Source organism: Dipodomys spectabilis, unplaced genomic scaffold (genome assembly GCF_019054845.1).
Source record: "Dipodomys spectabilis isolate Male_0828 unplaced genomic scaffold, ASM1905484v1 ptg000107l, whole genome shotgun sequence".
NCBI classification, from domain to species: Eukaryota; Metazoa; Chordata; class Mammalia; order Rodentia; family Heteromyidae; genus Dipodomys; species Dipodomys spectabilis.
In genome coordinates this window covers 1911174-1931977 of record NW_024870784.1, presented here as the reverse complement: position 1 = coordinate 1931977, position 20804 = coordinate 1911174, and the positions used below count along the sequence as shown (strand labels likewise).

At 44.6% G+C, this 20804-nt stretch overlaps 1 protein-coding gene across 5 annotated transcripts in view; it reads right to left on the bottom strand.

Annotated features, from left to right (window-relative positions):
• The window catches only part of Itsn1 (intersectin 1), a 185575-nt gene that overhangs the window by 32269 nt on the left and 132502 nt on the right, over window positions 1-20804 (bottom strand). The window contains exons 24-29 of one of the 5 annotated variants that reach the window (XM_042687175.1): window positions 19955-20121; window positions 16458-16503; window positions 14195-14316; window positions 10849-10966; window positions 9077-9268; window positions 7214-8711 (exon numbers count right to left, since the gene is read on the bottom strand). In XM_042687175.1, coding sequence (XP_042543109.1) covers window positions 8710-8711; window positions 9077-9268; window positions 10849-10966; window positions 14195-14316; window positions 16458-16503; window positions 19955-20121 — 647 coding nt within the window. In that variant the 3' untranslated portion in view covers window positions 7214-8709. Of the gene's footprint in view, window positions 1-7213; window positions 8712-9076; window positions 9269-10848; window positions 10967-14194; window positions 14317-16453; window positions 16504-19954; window positions 20122-20804 lie in introns of those variants that run through there. The other 4 variants (XM_042687179.1, XM_042687176.1, XM_042687178.1 and 1 more) reach the window with 4 other exon arrangements.

Genomic DNA, 20804 nt, shown 5'->3' with positions numbered 1-20804 from the left:
ACACCACACTGCTCTGCTAAATCCTGACCATGGAAGCTCACTCCAATAACTGTTCAAAGGCTTCAGTGCCTGACACTACCGCACAGGCCATGTACATCCTGGATACCAGAGATCCTGATGCTTGGCTCCTATAATTGTGTCCCCTATAGCTGCATGTAGGCCTACCCTGCTACCCCTGACCCCCTGCACCTCCCAGAGCCACAGCCTCAACGGTTACTCCACTCAATGCCCATTTATGGATAGAGCAGCAAAGTCCAGCGATGTATGGCAACTTCTTCTATCAAGATTGAAAACTTTGAGAGCTCCCAGGAAAGAGAGCCAGGAGGAATCTCTAGTTTTTCACAGGGTGAGCCCCAGGCCGATACCCTCTTTTCTTTCAGAGCCCCTGGAAGGTCTGGGTGAGAGGACACAATTGTCCTCAGAGGTCAGGCTGTCAGGGATGCCAGCAGCCAGTGTAGGTAAGGCAGGTGGTGGGTCTTCTCTGAAAGCAACAGTCCTAGCCCGTGGAGGGCCCCAGTGAGCGTGCAAAGGGCCTAGTGTACTTCCCATCCATGGTTCCCAGGGTCCCACTCCCCCACCACAAACTTGACACATAGATCTCATTGGAACAGAAAAGCACCCCCAAATCCAAGACATTTCCAGCCCAATTTCAGTAACTATAAGCTCCACCCTGTCTCTGTCTTTATAATGCTTCCTCTCTAGGAGTGGGGACAGAAAGCCAAGTACATGTACAAACTGGAACTTGTAGGGTGATGACAAGAATGATGAACAATTCTTATGATTCATAACTCATTTCCTCTTTCCAGGGCCTTTGCATGAAATTCTGCCCCTGCCCCAAACAAAGCTTTTGTAGCACAGGCTCTGGGTTGAGTTCTAGGCCCAGGCATTGAAGACAGTGAACAAAACTGACACCCACAGCCAGGTGATTTATAATCAGCTGGTGACAGGAGACACCCCCAGTATGTCAACTCTACATAGAGGGGTGCCATCTGCTTCAGATCGGTGCTTGCTGTTGCTGTGGATGCTCTTTTTAAGAAACGTGATTCCGGGGGTAGAACCCAGGGCCTCTGAGGTCCATCCCAGCCCCTCTGTGGATGTCTTAATGGGGGATTAGCGACTCAGATGGAGTTTGGTGCAGTCTCCTGGGAAAGTGAGATGATATATTTATGTATCAGCCTCTCCATTCACTCATTGTGCTTGGTAACAAGGAGCTCAGGAGATTGCTCAGTCTCATGGTGAGGCAACATGAGGAGGGGAGAGAGAGCAGGAGGGATGCAGGGAGGGGGACAAGCAAGGACATTTCCCGCTGGGATACCTCAGTGGCTTGACCCTGCCAAAGAATCCTAAGGAGGAGAGGGGACGGGCAGGGTGCGGGCCACATGACAGAGGGGCTCATGAACCCAGACTCCCAAGTACCACCTCCTGATTGAATGGCAGCTGGGGGCAGCAGGGGTGAGGCTGTGAAGTTGGGGAGGGTCCACATCTATGCTGTCCACATGTCCCTCACTTCCTCTGCTCATGAGCCTTAGGATGAGCAGGAACAGGCTGCAACCCTGGCCAGGGATGCCCTTCTCTGCATGGTAGAAATGCTCCCAGAAGGAGCTCGTGGGCTGTAGCAGATCAGAGGGCTGGATGAAAAGCCACTAAGCCACAGAAGTGCCAAGAAGGTTTCCTCATAGTGAGTTTGACGGCGACTGACAGAACTAGAAATATTGGGTCAAGATCTAGCCCTACCTGGCCCTTCACTTATCAAGCATGAAAAGAAAAAGCACTGGAGTTGAGCTGTGCTCAAAATTAAGTCCAAAGAGCACCAAAGGAAGACAAGGAAGACAAGAGAAGAAGGGGTAGGGTATTGCAGATCACAAAGGAGATTTAGGTTTTTATACGAGGTAGACTAGAATTGAATGATCTTCAGCATCCGTTGTGTTTTAAAACTATTTCACATAGGCATGGCAAAAAGACTGGAAGGCAGGCATGGGTGCAAACAGGCCAGTTAGAAGACTTGTGCCATCCCAAAGAAGGGCAGTACCAACTCACTGAGGCCTTGGCACTTGTGATTCTGTAGGCTGAGAAGGTTCCTCTCCTTGATCTTTGAACAAGGACTCCGTGGTCAGGTCTCTATTCCATGTTGTCACTTCAGAGAAGCCTTTCTAGGCCCTCCTTCTACTACAGTGCTGGCTCTTGGTCACACTCTGTCTTATTTTGTCCACTGTGAGCTGGGATCATTTCACAGATTTGTCTGCTTCGCGTCCCCTCTGTCCCTCCAAGACATCTCATCTGCGCATGCTCTGCCGAGCATAGCTGGTTGTCACCAGGCTGGTTTCATAGTCTGTGGCCAGGGCTCATGGGAAGGAGCAAGAGAAGGGAAAGCAGGCAGGAAAATCTCCCTGCTGGAGCCTTTGAGACAGCAGGAGGAGAGGGAGGGCAAGAGTGTGGGGAGGATTGGCAGGATTCAGCCACATGTGGCTTTCTCTCAGGGCCTGGGGAATCCAAGGCAACAACACCCCAGAGACCAGAGGCCTCCTTGGCTCTGCCTCCTCTGCTAGGCTCTGCTGGAGGCCTGGCACACACAGCAGGGATGTCCAAGGCCAGGATGCAGAGGCATTTCAGGATGCCTGCAGCCAGGGTCGGAGGACAATGCCATTCGGAGTCTTCCAAGTGTGCTGGGGGTGGCTGCTCTGGAGATGGCACTGTGGAAGAAACACGGGTTCCAGTCCAAGCTGTATAAGCAAAAAGGCATCCCGGTGGCTGGCACGACTGTTCCATTCTTTGCTGGCAACAGAATCCAGAGCCCCAGAAGGCTGTGATGAGAAATAAAGGACTCCAGTGACTCAACACATGTGTGACAGGTTTATTGTGGAGTACAGAATCGGCCTGCCAACCCAGTCCACAGACGTGACATTTAAGAGCCTTGCGCATCCCGTTTCTCCCTGTTGGCAGTCCCGCCAGCAGCCATATGAAACAGACAGCTTGTCTGCAGGCACCAACTATCTACCGAGGGGAGGACTCTTGCCGTGATGCACAGGGATCCACACGTTTCAGGAGCTTGGGCAGGGTGTTCTAGAATGCTGCTGGCTTCCATGCAGGTGGACCTCCTGCTCTCCTTGTGTACACACCAGTAGGGCGAACTTGCAAGGTGATTCCTGAGTTCTCTCAGGGACACCATGCACACGATCATTCTCTCTCTCCTGACCCCAGTCTGAGAATCATGTTTGCTGATAAGCCTTCAAACACACTCAACCCACCAGCTGTCTAAGAAAACAAGCAGAAAGCCACCTGATTGGATTCTGAGATGCTCATTGCTCAGGCACACATGCTTTTTTTCCCTCTGCAAACACAACAGAGCTATGTGCTGGAGGAAACTGAAGTCCAAACTGGTGACCAAACAAGCCCAAAATCACTCAGCTGAGACTCGAACCCATGCTCTTGAACTGCCACTGTAAACTGCCTTAGCCCCACTAAAGTTACCGGATATTTCGACTTTGCCTCCGAGTCACCATCTTCCCATAGGCAGTGGGAGAAGAAAAGGATTGGAAATTGCAAAGGAAGGAGTCAGTATTAGAGTGAACTTGGTTGTTGTTGCTATATTTGGCACCCTGGGCGTCTTGGCTGAGGCCAGGGGGAAAATTTAGAAGCCACAGTTGATGCAGAGCTAGGGCATCTGGGTAACACTGTCTTTGGAAGCCTGGTGTGAAGGGAGGCAAGCTATCGTGGAGCTTGTGCGTTGGGCACGTGTACCAGTGTGTGATCCTCGCCAAGAGCACCGTCCCAGTGATACAGGAAGCAGGGACAGGTGCTTACTCCCATCGTTGAAAGTAGCAGCTGATGAGTCCATACGGCAGGAGCCTGGGGGCTGTGACAGACAGGACTACCTTTCTCAAGTGATCCAGGGAGACGACCAGTCCAGAAGTCAGAAAGATGGCTTAGATGCATCGCCGTGTCTCCCCAGGCCCTCCAAGTCTGCATGGTCAACTGCAAAGCTTATGCCAAGTTGCTCTACAATCACCCTGTGATCAAATCATCTGCATCGAGATGACCACATGTCCCATACTTTTCTGGTGGGAACTGGGACACAAAATTGGCTGAGTGTACAGGAGCGACAGGGACTTGGAAGGGACAGTTTGGGGCATACCGAGGGACGCAGAGGCTTCAGGAGTGAAGCGCTTCCTTAGTGATGCATGGGTCACATGTGATTCTCCACCTCGGGGCCAGGGTTCGAAGAGAAGGGAGTGCCCAGCTGACTCAAAGGACAGAACACTTCCTCTTTGAGATTTTTGCAACATCACTTGGAAACCATGTGTCAGGCAGATGTAGAAGTGCAGCTGTAAGCCTCTGCCAGAACGTGCCAAACAGGCAGGCTCCAACCTCAGGTTACCTATCTACAGTGACTGGCTCCTACTACGGCCTCTCTCTCTCTCTCTCTCTCTCTCTCTCACACACACACACACAGAGCAAGTTGACACAGTATGCATGAGTCTAATGCTCACAAAAATTAATATTTTAATTGCTATATTATTTTAAATGCCTGAGGAGCTTTCAGTAAAAAAGAACAGCATCTTCCTAAAGCTAAAGAATCCTTGATTAAAAAAGAAAAAGAATCTTTGATTCATTAACTACATATCAGGACACATTCTGAAATCTGTTTTTTCTTATATAGGGTTCTCTAGGGGGAAAAAAAGCCCCTCAAAATTCAACTAAATGGAACTAGTTACGTAGGGTATCAGATGTTTTAAATTTTACTACATATATGTGTATACATACATATATATATATATATATATACACATGCATATATATATGCATATATATATGTATATCTATTTGGGGGGAACTACTGGCATTCAATATAGTTTCTAAACATTTTGGGGGGTTGCTTTTGGAACTAAAAAGAATGATAAGAATTCTTAATTTTGCCTAAAGAAATAAAATACTATTTACTGTCTCATAGGAATGATATTTAATTAAAGCATGGGAATGGATGTGAAGAAGGGAAGGGAAAAATAAGAACAAAATAATAAAAAAAGAAATAGGTTTCTTCAGGAAGGGCCCCTCCCAAGACTGCTGCTTTGGAGACGCAGCAGGAAGAGCAAATGGGGCCACTGTGGCTCTTTCTGCACGGTAATGTGGTGTTTCCCACAGTCGTTGGTTTGGTCCATTCCGACAAAAGGCATTCTTGAGTACCTGATCTACCATGTGCCAGACACAGGTATATTGTACTGGGTTGAGCCATGGGAAATCACTGCTTTTTTTAGGCAAGAAAACAGCAATGTTGACTTCCTATGGCTGAACCTATCAGAAGGTGTTATTCATGACTCCTGATGGTCAAGGTTATCCAATTACCAAGTCTGACAGATGATCCAAAAGCCATTTGCCTAGACCTGCCTGGGTTTCTTCCAGAAACAGGGCCACTCCCGTTTCCTTCAAATATGCAATGCTGTGCTATTTTGTATGAGTTCTTGCTCTAGCTCCATTTCTTTCAGATTCCTCTATACAGAGATTATACAACTGAGGCCTCTTGGGGAAACCAACCCTTAGGGCTTCCTACCTCCCAGGGCTGATGTGTAGCACAAGAGGGTATCACAAGTGAATGCAATCTCCTTTGGGTCTTTCCTACACATCACTGGAACAAAACTGCTAAGTTCAGTTGCAAATATATTCACAAAGACCCATATGGTCTTAAGATTTAATAACCAGTTATTTTCATCAAATAGCTTTAAAAAAATGAAACCTAATTCCTTTAAACTGAGGCCAAAAGACATATTTCATATCCCTCCACCAAATTAGGTGGGAGACACTTTCTCTCCCTTTTGTTCCACTTCAATCTAGTGCCAAAGTGCTGAGAATATAGAGAATAGTGAAGATTTAAAACAGAAACCCAAGATTTATGTGATACTCGATGCTACAAATAGATGAGCTTAATCAATGATTAAATGTACTTAACAGTAGTTACCAGAGCAAACTAGCAGCCATGAAAGGGGTGTCCATTTTGCCGCAAGCAACCATGTGAACATGAAGCACAGTGGGCAGCAGGGTGAGCCGAGGGCTTCTCACCCTGGGCACGGGTGACACCTGGGTGCAGATCTTTCGTTGTGGGCCCTGTCCTCACCCTTGCAGGGTGCTGAGCTGTAGCCCCAGCTTCTGTTAGATCTGGAGCACCTCTGGCAGAGAACTGTGGGTATCACACAGATACTCTGCAGCCCGTGCTAACTGAATCAACTGTGAGGGTTTACAGATCTGATGCCTTCTACACAAGGAGATGGAGCAGCGGGCACAATTCACCTCTGTCCTGCTCTTGGCCTGCCCAGGTCTACTTGTCTTCCCATACCATCTGGCTCCCCCTTTTACCTTCAGGGCTCAGCTGCAATACAGCCTCCCCTTGAAGGGATCTCAGTCCGCTCCCTTTGCCTAACCCCTACTGTCTGGCACAGAACATATCTCACACATACCATAAATGTTTGTATGGGTGATTCTATGTCTTTCACTCCTTTTTTCAAACTCTCTCTCCTCTCTCTTATCTATTTATCTGTCTGTCTATCTCTATGTAGATAGATACATGTACCTTTTTGCCTACTCCTTCCATCAGAATATGAATTCCATGAGGACTGGAACTCTGTCTTCTCTGAGAGCTACACTCCTCCCAGAATCCAGTGGGGCACCCAGCACATAGATTTCCCCCTCAAATATTTGCTTGATGACGGCGAATAAAATTGGAATCCCTTTTCAACTGAAGGGCAGGTGAAGCTCGTGAGGAGGAATCAAGCAGGTGACCACTACAGGCAACAGGGGCATCAGTGTGTGTGCTGGCTTGTTTCCCCAGAGGCAACCAGCACCAGAGGACTCCAGGCAGAAGCAGATCCCAAGCAAAAACATAGGAAAGTGCATGTTTCTGTCCTTACCCACATAGATTTTAGGTGTTCACCAGTCCCTTATTATGATACATGTGTCAACCGCATAAACCGAGAGCCAGGTGACGCAGCTGACAGCTAGCTGACAGCTAACCTGGATAGCAGCATTCTATGCTGGGAAGCCAGTATTGCTGAGAGCCATTGGTCAGAACTTGCTAGGGGGGAGGAGGAGGAGGGAGGGCCGTTCAAAGAACTCTTGAGGGTTCCATCTTGGCCGCACACATCATCGACACGCGAGCTGACATCCATGTGTGTGGTGCCCTCACCACAGCCAGTTTCCAACATCAAGAACACAGAGACATTCCATCTAACTTTTATATGAAGAATTTAATTATCTATACATGTAACTATTCCAAAAGGGTGTATTACAGTTGTTAAAGCCGCAGGTTTATATATTTATATATTTTACATTCATATCCATGAAAATACTGAAGCGCGAGTGGATGAGGAGGAGGGCCTCACCCTCTGCACCACGAGAAGAACCTCTACACAACAGCCAGCCCGGCGCCTCCCGAGGGAGACTGGCACACAGGAGGGACGGCATGTCACATCATTAGTAGTAGCTGGACAGCTGGATTGTGCTTGAGGCTTCCCCTCTCCCCTACTCCCCATGTTCTGTGCTGTCAGCATGGGCATTTTTATTGAGAGCTTCCAACTAGTGTTAAGGGACACACATGGCTTCGGCTACAGCACATCTAACACATCAACGGACCATGAGCTCCATTTCATATTAATCTGTAGAAAGTCCACAGTCTAGTTTAAAAAAATGTAAACATTGGAAATTAATTGCAGGGAGACTTCTGTACATTCTTTCTTGTCAAGAAAATTACTTGTTCAAAATAGATCATTCCATGAAAAGTAACTGGAATAAAACTTCAGATCAGAGACGAAAAGACCAGAGCTTCAATCGTAACCACCTTGGTGGTGGTGTCTATTGATTTGTGGGATGAAGACACGTCAAATTAAAAACCCCAAACAAAATACTACCTCAACCAGATAAATCTGAGACCAAACAAAAACACGGGTGCTTTCTCATGTGGCTACAAGGTCACTGTGCAAAATAAAATTAATGCAATATGATTAGAGCATCATACAAAGGGATAGCATTTGTCATGGAAGGAACTCATTTCTTATGTACAGGATGTATTACATGCTCAACACGGTACATCTGATACACACAAACAAGCACATAACACCTTCGCTTTAATTGGGCTCATTCTACACATCTTCAAAACAGATATACTTGACTGTACTTCTATAGTAGGGGGGAAACCCCAAACTACACAATTTAGTTGGTAACACTGGACAAAATGAAAAAAAAATACATCAAGTCTCAGATTTATGGACATTTGGAACAATTTTTAATAGCACATGCAGCATTCCTTGATAGTGGGTCTTTTTGCAAAACCAAAATAGCAAAGAATTGGTTTATTTCATTTTTATTAAAAGACTAAAATATGTATTTAAAAATAATCTTAAAACTATTGAAAGCACCTGTGCCAAGGTGGGGGAAGTCAATTTGAGTAACTAGGAAAGCCACAAAAGGACCCGCTACCCTGTGTATTTTTGTAATTTTTGCTTCTATCTCTGCAAGTATAACTCAAACATTGCGATCACATGCAACTAAGGTAAAATGAGGTAAACTGCTCTGCAGTGAGTTCTTCTACTCAGAAGGCAGTAGGTGATCATGCTGGAAGTCACATGATCAAGGCTGCATCTCCCATCATCCCTCTGGGCAGTGATATGGGATAGTGGGTCTCTTTGAGGACTTTCAAGCCTGGGGGGGGGATGGACAACATATGATTCCTAGAAAAAGGAGGAAAACAACACATAAGCAAAACAAAACAATGAGCAAAATTCAAGCTAGGAAAATGAGTCAGGCATGTAAAACAGCGTGGTGCCAAAATGATTTAAAAAAAAAAAAAAAAGAGGAAAAAGGGGGAGGGAAGGGTGGGAACATGCTACAGAAGGAATGAAAATTTAAAACAAAACCAAAAACCCCACAAGATAAAAAGTCTTGCATTACAGAAGGTCTTCAAAGAGACTGTTGTGAATGCAGCAGTGGTCTAGCTTTAAGTTCTGCAAACAAAGCTCAGCAGAATCAGAGTAATGCTGCATGTTTTACCGGAAGACACCAGAGAGGAGAGGAACAGAGCCGCTAGGGCACTTACATTGCTGGCTTGGGTCCGTGTCTGTGGTCAGCTTCACATAATTGGACGGGAAGAGCCCCACTTGTCCGTTGACTTCTCCTTTCCACCAGTCAGGGTCCTCCTTGTTGAGGACGTTGATGATCTGGCCCTTGCTGAAGGCCAGTTCGTCATCGTTCTGTGCAGTGTAATCGTACATCCCGATCACCTGGCACACTGCAGGAGACAGGGCAGGGTAAGCAGCTGCACACCTCTAGCAGGACATGGCCACAGGCCCCTGGTAGCCACAGATATTTTCATGGACTGCAGTGAAGAGGAAGCACCCAGAGGGGCCATTCGAAGAGAGGGCGATAGAGGAAGATGAAGGATTGAAAATGAAGACAACAGCACAATTTTTACACTGTGTCTTTGGCTTTTGTTATTACATCTTCCTCTTTTCACATTACTTGTTAGCAAAAAATTCACCACAATAATCAAATCTTTGATTCTGCTTCCGGGACCGGCCGACACCACCCAGTTTCTGTTATACAGCACAACTAGCCAGGGATCATGGACTCCTTTCTTTCTTTCTTTCCTCTCTTCTCTTTTCTTTCCTCTGGCATTGGGGGTTGGACCTGGGGCCTCACACGTAAGGCCAGTGTTCCATCACTGAACCTAGCCGGGCCCTTCCCCCGTCTCTTTTTAAATGTGGAAGGTGATTATCCTGACCTCCCCAAATTTCCAGATCTTGGTGGAAAGTTAAAAAAAAATTAAAAATGTATTCTGCTGAATCTTTTTTATCTTAATTTCTTAACCCAACTACATACAGGTTCAGGGTTTTCAAACTCTCCAGATAAGTGAGTCACTCCAACAAGTGGGCTCCAACTGACTTGATAAAGGGTCATACCAGCAGTGAGTGTGTGGAGACTGGGGGTGGGGGGAAGACACCATCAAATCTCCCCAGTAGACAGTAGAACCTGCTTCCACCACCCCCTCTAGACTACATGAAGTCTTAGCTCAGGCAAGGAGGACCAGCTGGGGTCAGGGATCAGTCACAAAGTTTCTCAATCCTTTAACTGCTTCCAAAGGCCGCCAAGCTTTTATTTCATTAGGGACATATAGCACCGACATTCAATTGGAAGGTAATGGAACAAAAATGACTTGCTTTCCACAAAATGTCACCCAAGTACTGAGGTGCCATTCCCCTCCCTCATAATCACTGAAGCATCTAATTCAGTCCCTTAGATCAGAAAATAGCCATTGGGGTCAACTGCAGTGCTCTGCCCTTTTGCAGCCCTCTAGGAAAGTGTGCACAACATCCTGGCCCCCTCAGTGAGGCCCTCTGTCCCCAGTAAATGCCACGGGGGGGGGGGGGTTATTTCAGTCTTTGGGTGAACACCACATTATGGCCAGCAGAGCTTGTGGCCTCCAGCTAAATCTCCTGACCCTAACCAGACCCCCAGCCATTTATTTTTAGGAGCCTCTTTCTGCTGCCTCACCCGCTAGCCCCAATCCCATTTTAAAATGGCTGGAAGAAAACCAAGGGAAAAATCTGGCTTTAATGCCACAGTATTCAGGACTGCTTCGGCAGGAGAGTGTCAACAAAGGCTCTGTTGTCCCCTGCACAGTAAAGCCACTTAGTTATTTGGTCCTTTTGAAAAACATATTCCATATCACATTAGCTGGGTGTTGTTCCAGCAAGCATAAAAAGGGCTGAAAAGCACATGTGAGGAAAACAATCTTAGATGCTTTGTGAGAAAACCAAGTGAAAAGGGCCATGTCACACCATTCTCCAACAAGAGCTGCAAAACTCTTACCTGTTGGCAGTGCCGCTGACTTGGGTAGCTCTGTTGGAGTGATTTTGCTTGTCCCAGGGCTTAGAAGTTTGACGTAATTTGCTGGGAACCAGCCTATCTGGCGTTTTTTCCCACGTGCCTAATTAAAAAAAAAATCAAATAAAAATGTTACTGGTTCAGCTTTGATTATTCAATTTGCGTTGAGCAGCTTTTATGAATCTGAAACACACATGGTGTTAGCCATAGCATCTGTGGGTGGGGCCTCACGTCACCAAGATAAAACAATTCTACAATGACGACAATTCAAAGCACAGCAGCCACTGGTCAGCAAGTTGGAATTTTTTCCAAGTGTCACTGGTCACAAATTCAGGATATTCTGTAGTATGTCTAAGGTAGAGAACTAGTTGGCACACAGCTGCTAATTTTGGAAAAAGTAGAGATTATGGTTAATGCCAACATCATATATGAGTTTTAGGATTAATAATAATACTGGCCAGCAACAGTGAGTGCCTTTTATGATCCAGGTCCCATGCTAAGCGCCTTATATGCACACAAAGTTCCAGAAAGACAGTGCTATTATTCTTCACCATTTCAAGGTGAAGATGATGAGCTTGGAAAACCTATGTGGCCGTCCAAGGCTACAGACGAGTTAGGAACATGCTACACTCCCCTAGATGCAAGATGACATACATGCAGTAACCAGAGAACACGGGGAGGCTTAACGTGATGCTGTTTATCAAAAATCATCAGGCCCACGTGGTTACAGCACATTTTCCACTGCTGGTCCCTTCTTTACTGATTGTTTATGTGCTGGGAATTACTGGAAAGAGTTGGCAGGGAGGAGTTTAAGATAACATTGGTGAGCCAAGACTTGCAGTTATGACACAATTCCACAAAAACTCTGGCTGTGATCATGAGAACGGCCATGATTGCCCTTTTGCACACCATCAGGGAAAGAACTCAAAACAACATATGCATGTGCATGTCCACACACATGTGTGCAAGCACACCCAGAAACAGTATCTCTAGAAACAAGACTGCAATGAAAACTGTTGCCCTTGGGGACAGGAAAGTGAAACATCTATATTCCTTTTTCTTATTTTTAAACGTACCCTGAATATAACACCTATTCCCAAACCAGGGAAATAAAAAACTAAAAGAAAACTGCTGACACCTTCTGGCATTCCACCTGTCAACCTGTCAATCAGATATATCTCTGGTTACATTCCGAGAACAGGTCAAGTGCCCTCATCAGTCCTGTGGTCTGATAAGACTTTCTGCTCTTGGCTCAAGGACTACGCATTTATGTTTACACGCTCCCATGTATATATCTATCTAGTGAACGGCCTTGAGGCTCACAGTGACTCCTCTGTCCCGCTTCTAGTTTTACAAGGGCAGATCCAAAGCACTTGCGAATTTCCTCACTTATGTATCCACACTGAAAAGCACTCTCAGTACAGTGCCAGGAGCTATCCCAAGCATGGTAATCCAGCCACCTTACAGTGGAGTCCAAGAGCCATTCAAACTCTTTTGAGCAACATGCCTTCAAAGAGCTGATCACCTAAGTGTAGAAATAAGAAACACACATGGGAGAGCGAAGTAATAAGATATGGATCAGCCGTGAAATGCCAGGAGTGGGGCAGGCCTGAGACCAGTGCCCAAATTCAGGGGAAAGGAGAAGGTGCTTCCTGTTAGGAGGTTCCCAACGAGCTTCCTCCAGGAATCCAAGAGGCAGGAGTCTGTGGCAAGAGGAGGGAAGCTGCCAGCTGTGGCAGTGGGGCCTGCAAGTCCTGGGGTGTGAGTACTTTCAAATCAACTGTCATATGAGGCAGTGGTAGAGAAATGGCTACAGTGGGTGAGAAGAAAGGCTACAAAGAGAAGCAGGGCCATTGTCCCCCCCCCCCCCCCCCCCCCCCCCCGCCCGCTCACCACCCCTGCAGGCTGAGGACAAAGGGCAATACAAGTTGCTTCAGTTTTGTGAGCAGGTGAGGGACATGTGGACTGAAAGGCCGGTGAGCACTGGCTGTGCAGCTGCACAGGGACTGGTCTGTGGTCTGCGTGGCCACTCCCCAGCCCCATTCAACAGTGGAGTGGTGGCAAATGTTTTAACAGCTTATCCCTGGGGCTGAGGGCGATGGCTCATGACTGTAATCCCATTTTAAGGAGGGTTATGGCTCAAGACAAGTCTGGCAAAAAGTCACAGTGACCCCGTCTCAAATAGGGCAGGTTGGCATGAGTCTTGTGACCCCAGCCTAAGAGAAGGCCAAGCTAGGATGGTAGTCCAGGCCACCTCAGACAAAAGCACGAGACCCTATCTGGAAAATAAAGCAACTTTTAGAAAGGAGCTCTTGACTTAGAAATACTTTTTAGTTTATGGAAAATTAACAGGAAGAAAGATGTGTAAGGCACTCCTAACACTCTTTACCTGGATTCACTTAATAACATTTTATCCCATCTGCTCCCTCCCCCACTTCTTCCCACTTTGTAATTTCCTTTCCACAATCATTTGATTCTAAGTTGTTTATATTATGGCTCTTCAATAGGTATTTACTAAAAATAGAAATATTCTCTTTAGAACCACAGAATACTTATCAAGTCTAGTAAATTTAACATAGGTGTAATATTTTTGTCCAGTTTGGGGTCTCTATCCCAATTTTGTCAATTATCCTGATGTATTTTTCTTTTGGGGGGGCTGTCTAGAATCAGATATTGTTGTCTATGGGCACATCTCATTTATCACCTTTCTGCAGGTTTTGTCACTGACATTATCAAAGACCACAGACGCAGCTACCCTCCTTTTTAAATGAACATTCCTCATTTTGAATATGTTTCCTCATGATTAGACTTAGTTAATATGCCTCTGGCGAGAATTGTAGGTAACTGATTCTGTGCCCTTTTCAGACAGTGTCTGGATCAATATTATGTCCAACATTTTGATAAGCATAACACACAGGTCCACAGAGACATATACATGGGAACGAAAATCAGAATGAGGAACAGATGAGCATCAAAAGAAGTCTGCTGCTGGAGCATACCATCTACCCTTACTGATAAAGGAAGGCTCTCTTCTGCACACCATGATCTATTAGGACATTATCAGTCTCCCACATGTAGCCATCATTGTCCCATGAATTCTCGCTATCTCTATACTCACAAACTCAACTAGCAATTGTATGGATTTTATCAGATGAATTCTGTTGGTGGCTGTCTGAAGCTTAGGAACCAAACAGATTCAGAAATCTCACTGTCCAAATGCACAGTCCAGGCAGTGGAGGCTTCTTTGCATTTTGCAAGGAAATATTGTGCCTTTGAAATTTTGCATACACATTTGGATCAAGAATTTTAAATAAATAGAAAAGACACTAACTTGCAGCTCTCCTTCCCACCATCCTCCTGGGTTCTTTTTTCGGATCAAAATCAACTGACCAGGCGCCAGAGTGAGTTGTTCAGGACCTGTAGCAGTGTATGAGGCAATGACCTGAGCAATTTCTGAAAAACAAGATCAAACATTGCAGTGCACTGTTAAGACTCAAGAGAAGGAACTCCTAAGGACACAGTTACCTCATGAACACCAGGACATTTGGCAACTTTTCTACTCAATGAAGGAGGCTCCCCGGCCTGCCCCACCCCCACCTTTTCCCAGAGCTACAGTGCAAATTATAGCTGGCTGGTCTTTCTATTGGGCTCCATCTTCTATCACTGCGTCAGGAATTACTTACCAATTTCTGGCAGTAAAATCCATCTCCTGCCCATTCCCCTCACCCTCTGACCCCACCCCCATTCTAGTTACTGGGAATACCTCATTAACTCTATCAGTACTTAGTGAATAAAAGAACCCAGGGGGTGGGTTTTCCTCCCGCCAAGGACAGTAGAGAGAGAAACTCTTATTTTCCTCAGAGACCCCTGGGAGCCAGCTGAAGTATATTCATATGTGTGGTTTTGGTCTCATTTCCATCAACACAACCATTTTCTTCATGACTCCTATTTTGGGAGTAATCTCTGAATTTCTAATATAAATCACAGCAATACCAATATCCTTCTTTTTGTTTCATGTTAAAGGAGAAACCTGAAGTTAAGGAAATTTCATGCAAAAACAACAATGTAGTGCAGAGAAAACAAATGTAAACAGGTCTGTACTTTTTAAATCCTATGAGAAAAATCTCAGTTGGACTACAGACCAGCTACCAGAAAGCCCATTTCTGCTGGCACTGAGGTCAGGTATGAAAAGACAGCCTCTTGCCCAAAGGATTCTGGCACATTTGAGGCTGCCACTTCCTGAACTTCTAGAAGAATTACTGAACACTGCTCTATTCCTCCACACTTGCTTCCCACCACGATAATTCCTGAAAGGGAAGGAACAAAGGAGAGGATGAAGGTAAGATGGCAGGCAAGGAGAAAGAGGAATGTGGCAGAGAGTGGTGGAAAGAAAGGAGGCAAAAAGCCCCATCCTACCTGCAGAAGCCCATCCTGCAACCTGAGCTCAGCTACCCTGGACTGTGTGCCATGTGGCGAAGGGGAAGTCTGGCCTGCTTTGTGCTTTAAAAAGCTCAAGGAAGCAAGACAGCCTAGGGGCCAGCTTATAGAGAGCCTGGCTCTGATGAGAGTTCCAGCTGGGAAATCTACTTGAGTTGAAGAATCTCCTGTGACATGCCAAGGACAGACTCTGGATTCCAACAGTTTTTTGGTCTGGAGAAAGCTCCAATTAGTGTCCTATTTGGCTCCTCAAGGGATCCGCATCCGAGCCAGCGATCTGCCTAGTGCTGCTGCTTTGTCTCTGAGCCGTTTGCTAGTTTCCATGTAAAAAATCCCTCCCGGGTCTGTGAGAAACCTGGGCCCTTGGGAATGACAAACTATGAAAGTGTGAGACTCTATTTTAACAGCGAGTTGACCAACAGGGTCTGACTAAAATCCCAGACAAGCTGAAACCTTCTTTTGCCAGCCAGGTAAGCCCATTCAGAGCTTAGCACCAGACACACATGTCAATCTCCCTCACCACAGTGGTGAATGTCTCCATCTATAATTTCTTAAGGATATGATAGAAAAACAACGCAAATGACCTAGGTCAGGAAGACAGGCCACACAAACCATGCTATTTCACAGCTCCCTCTTCCTTCGCTCCTTAGTGCTACTATTTATAAAAGATGTGATTTTGCTTAAATAAATGAAAACTCTGAATTCAGATGCAAGACTGCCATTTTGTATCTTCAACATGAACGCAAGGAAAACCATTCAATGGCTTCCATATTCACAGGCCCTGCAATCTGACAATGTCTTCTATGCTTCTGAGGTCTTCTACTATTTGTGTCCTGGGGCTGCACAGGCCAGGAAATGAGCAGAGCTTCTGGAGTCTAACAAGATCACTGGGAAGCAGATCCCATAGTTCCATGTAAAAACAAGAACAAACACCCACCATTTTGCCTGAGTTACTGTTTCATAGCCCATCATTTCCAGACCCCACAGCCACAGTTTACACCCATATATATTTTATTAGTGGATTCCAAGTAAAGAATTTATTTTGAACACTTTTAGGGAAGATCCTTTTGTTTCTACTTTGGACTTTTGGCCTTCATGAACAAACTATCAATTATATTCATAACATGGAAACATAAGCATCAGGGTTTGTAACTTACCAGGTTTTTTTCCTAAACTCCCTGTTTTCCCAGCAGTTCCAGAGCCCTTAAAACAGAGCAAAAGGTCTCATTTGCATGCTGAAGAATTTTGATTAGGCAACTTAAAAAGCGATTAATGATACAAACCCATATGAGCCTCTAAATTCCCCTTTAACATTCTAGGGAACCATAGTAGCAACTGTCTCACCCGACAAGAGGGTGTACACCTGAACCGCCAGGCTCAAAGCAGGCACTTTAAAACTTTTACTGTTTTCGTTGAGAAGCAAAGAGTGAAGTGCATGACATTGCAGACCCCACTGGGAGGCTTGGGCAGGGACTGCGTGGCACATCCCAGCCAACGGGAGGCTCCATGCCAGGATTTCTGCTGGCACACTCTTACTCCTGCTTTATTTCAAGTGATTAATTAGGAAATATCTCATACATAAAAGTATAGAGACTATAACACATCTCGATCCTACTACTCAGATTTGTTGTATTAAAATATTAATATATTAATCTTTTTGCTACATTTGAAAATTTCCTTTTTTAAAGAACTGACATAGCACAGAACTGCTGAAATCCTTCCTTCCCCCACTCCATTCTCCTCTATCTAGAGAGGACGCCCCCTGGCCTGCAGGCATATCTACCCAATTTCACACTGTCTGCACACTGACATTCTCTATCCGTGCTGGAAGCACAATCCATTGAAGCACACCAGGTTTCTTTCCAACTACTAAGTGTTTCAGAAATGCTCTAGGCTTGAATTCCTCGTGTGGATACTCATGGGATTTTAATCTAGCTGAGTCAGCCAGCAAAGACCACGAGAGCCAGGACAGGGGCCAGAATGCAATCTGTTGTGACTGAAGTGCTATGTTCTGAATTAAGGTTCACCCCTGGCTCCTGTCTCTATTTTGCAGCAAATATGCTAATTAAAAGAAGACAAAAGGTTTAATAAATCAGAGTTTAACCACAAGACTAAATTATATGTACCTAACCTAATTTATTTACCAAGAACATAACATCATCATCCCCATATTTTGATTGTTGGAATTTAATAACCACTTAGCAAGACAAGTTTGGTTGCAAGTTTTACTGATTGTTTCTTTAATTCACAAATGTTCTTACACTCTTTTCATAGACTGTATATAAAGGAAGGAATGCCAAAGACACGAGATTCCAGTTTCTTCCCCTATACAGGCATAGAATGTACTCCTCATACTCCATAAAAAGAGAGCCATTGATGATGCTCAGCCAGAGTTCAAATACCTTAACAAGCTCCCTTTGAGAAACTGCACCAGCCTGTAAGCTGGGACGCACTCAGGAGGCCAGATTTTGTTCTGGCTGGGCGTCTGGAGAAGGCTTCCTTGGATGCTGCTCCAGAGAAGGAGTCGGGAGGACATTGTTCACAGGCCAACAGGTCTGGCCTGGTGTCTGACACTAAGTCTGTTCTGAAGTTTGGTAGGACACTTTATTCCTACATCCAACTCTGTATGTGAGTAGATCAAAGAGCTTGCTTTGTAGATTTTTCTTCATTATTGAAGAATACCTAAATATCTATCTAAAACTCTGTAGCTCTTCTGTAGCTACTAGCTAGATGCTGATTAAGAAAGCACCTTGTAACCCAGCTAACCTTTTAAACACATAACAGGATATACTTTTTTTTACTTACTTCAGATGTTTTTTTTAGATATAAAGCTAATTTATTAATCTATAACAAAAGCAATGGTTTCTGTGTTTAGTATTGACTTAGATTATTTTTACTGTTAATGAAATATGTTTTGATTCCTTACATAAACAAAATTTACGTAACGTTTAAATTTAATAAAGTAAAAATACATTATACATAAGCCAAATGGCTTTAATGTTTTAACTGTTCCAAAAGATAATGTATAATAACAGAAGTTAAGTTTAGCTTTTAGTGTTGTCCTCCATCCCCCTGTAATATCATGTATTATTTTTGCTGGAGTTAATCCGCTAGCCTGAAGAAGTGCTTAATTATCCCTCTATAGGTGGCGATAGTTCCATAGGCCAGCTATCTTATAGGGAAAAGTTATTTTCTTCCAGGTTTCTGCACAATTCTCCAGGGATGAGTAGACTTACACAAACACCCAGAGGAATTTCAGCAAACTTCTTTCATGACCCAAGGAAGAAAAACAAACAAGAAAATGTGATAACCCTTACAAAACAAAACCAAAAATAAAGTCAGGCATCTGTGGCTCATGCCTGTAAACTTAGCTACTCAACAGGCTGAGATCTGAGGATTGTGGTTTGAAGCCAGCCTAGCCAGGGAGACTCTTATCTCTAACTAAGCATCAAAAGAGCCAGAAGTGGAGCTGTGGCTCAAGCGGTAAAGCACCAGCCTTGAGCAAAAAAAAACTCAGGGACAGCACCCAGGCCCTGAATTAATATCCCAGGACCAGCACATAAATACCCTCTTAAACATATAAAATCATCTTGGGAACTGCAGGGAGGTTAGAAGGCCAGTGGCAAAACTGCTGTAGCAAGTTGCCAGGCCCAGCCTCAGTCCAAAGCCACTAGGAGTACAGAAAGGCCCAAGATACACCCTCTTCCTGGCATTTAAATAAGAGAGAGAGAGAAAGAGGGTCAAGCGCTTTGTCCACTTGCCTATACCCGAGAAAGCAGTCTCTACAGGGTTCTGTGCCAGCCTTTTTTCTCTCAGTGCCTTGGAGGTGTGAGAAGAAAAAGAAAATAACTGGGTATTCACTGTGCTTTAAGAAAAGAGCCAATTCCTGCTGGTTTATTTATATGGATCTGCTAAATGACTGGATTTATACTCTGGAACTCTCTATTAACTTGAACTTGGCCACTACAATACAGTCCCAGCCTTTTCATTAAACTTGCACTACCTCAAGAATATATTTTATGCAATCAAATTTTCAAGGCTCCATTTAACAACAATGGGAGTCATTCCCAAAATATGCCAGTCTCTAGATCTTGTATCTTTTTATGTTTTCACAAAAAAACAAATTTAAGAAAGTTTCCATTGCCCAATGTTCTGAGGCTGCTATCACCAGGATACCTCTGTGTATATAGATTAAAACACTGCTAAAGATCAAATGATCACAAAGCTGACCAGTGATCAAACAAATCTAAATGAACCCGTAAGATGGTCACATGCAGGTGCTCAGAGTGAGAGATTAATACTGATGATTATAACAGCTGATAATCAGTCCCTTTAATGCTGAAAAAAAAAAAAAAAAGGCCAATTCCTAGTGGCTCATTTATATGGAGCTGCTAAATGACTGCAGGTAGGTCCTGAAACTCTCCACTGACAAGGCCATCTCCAGAACTCCACTTAGCCCACCGTAGCTGTGCTTGTGGGAAGCCAAAGTGTGTCCCACAGCACCAAATGACAAGGTCAGACAGTTGCAGATCACATTCTAGTTACAGCCACATTCCAGAACTCAGAAGACCCAGTTCCACTGTCAGACATCGTGACTCCCGGCGGGGGGAAGCACCACACAGAAAGGGAGAGGAAACAGTTAATGTGGGTTTACCTCTGAATCTTTAAGCCTCACATAGTTAGAAGGGAAGACTCCGGACTTGTCGCCCACTGTTCCTGTCCACCAGTCACCATCTTTCTTGGTAACCAAAATCACATCCCCTTGCTGAAAGGTTAAATCTCCTTGCTCAGAACTCTCGTAAGTGTACATGGCAATAAACTCTGGTGGGGAGAAATATTGAGATACGGAGAGAGCTTGATTGTTTAAAGAAATCCCAGACAGCTTTGCAAAAGCAAGTTTATGAATCAGGAAGTTAGGATCAGGACCATTCAAGAGAAATGCTAGTCATAGGTAAAATACAGGGCTGCAGGCATACCCAGGGCTCCAAATTCCCCAGCTGCACAAATGAACTCAGTAAGTGTAGACAGGAAGACAATGCTATGGAGACCTGGCCACAGGAACAGAGCCCATGGCACTGCATGTCTACTGCACTGAACACCAAGAGTGAGCTGTGATTTAAGGCGATCATTTCTTTTTAAATAAAAGTGTTTTTTGTACTTAGTTTTAATGAACATTTCCTGAGTACCTAACTGCACAATGTGTAGGGATCGATACAGTCTACTTATGTAGGTTCTTGGAGTGCAAAAATTTGCATTTCAGTTTTGAGGATATCAAGTCATCAGTTCAGAATATTTCCAAAAAGAGCACATTTTTATGCATGTTAAATAAGATACACTTTTCATTATTCAAATGCCTGAGTGAAAATCTGCACTTTATTGTGCCATATATACATATATATGTGCATACACACACACACACACACGTATATATACAGAAGCTATTAAGAATACAAAATCAAAAATAGATATTATTAGTTAAATCAGCATTGTCATTACAGTACATA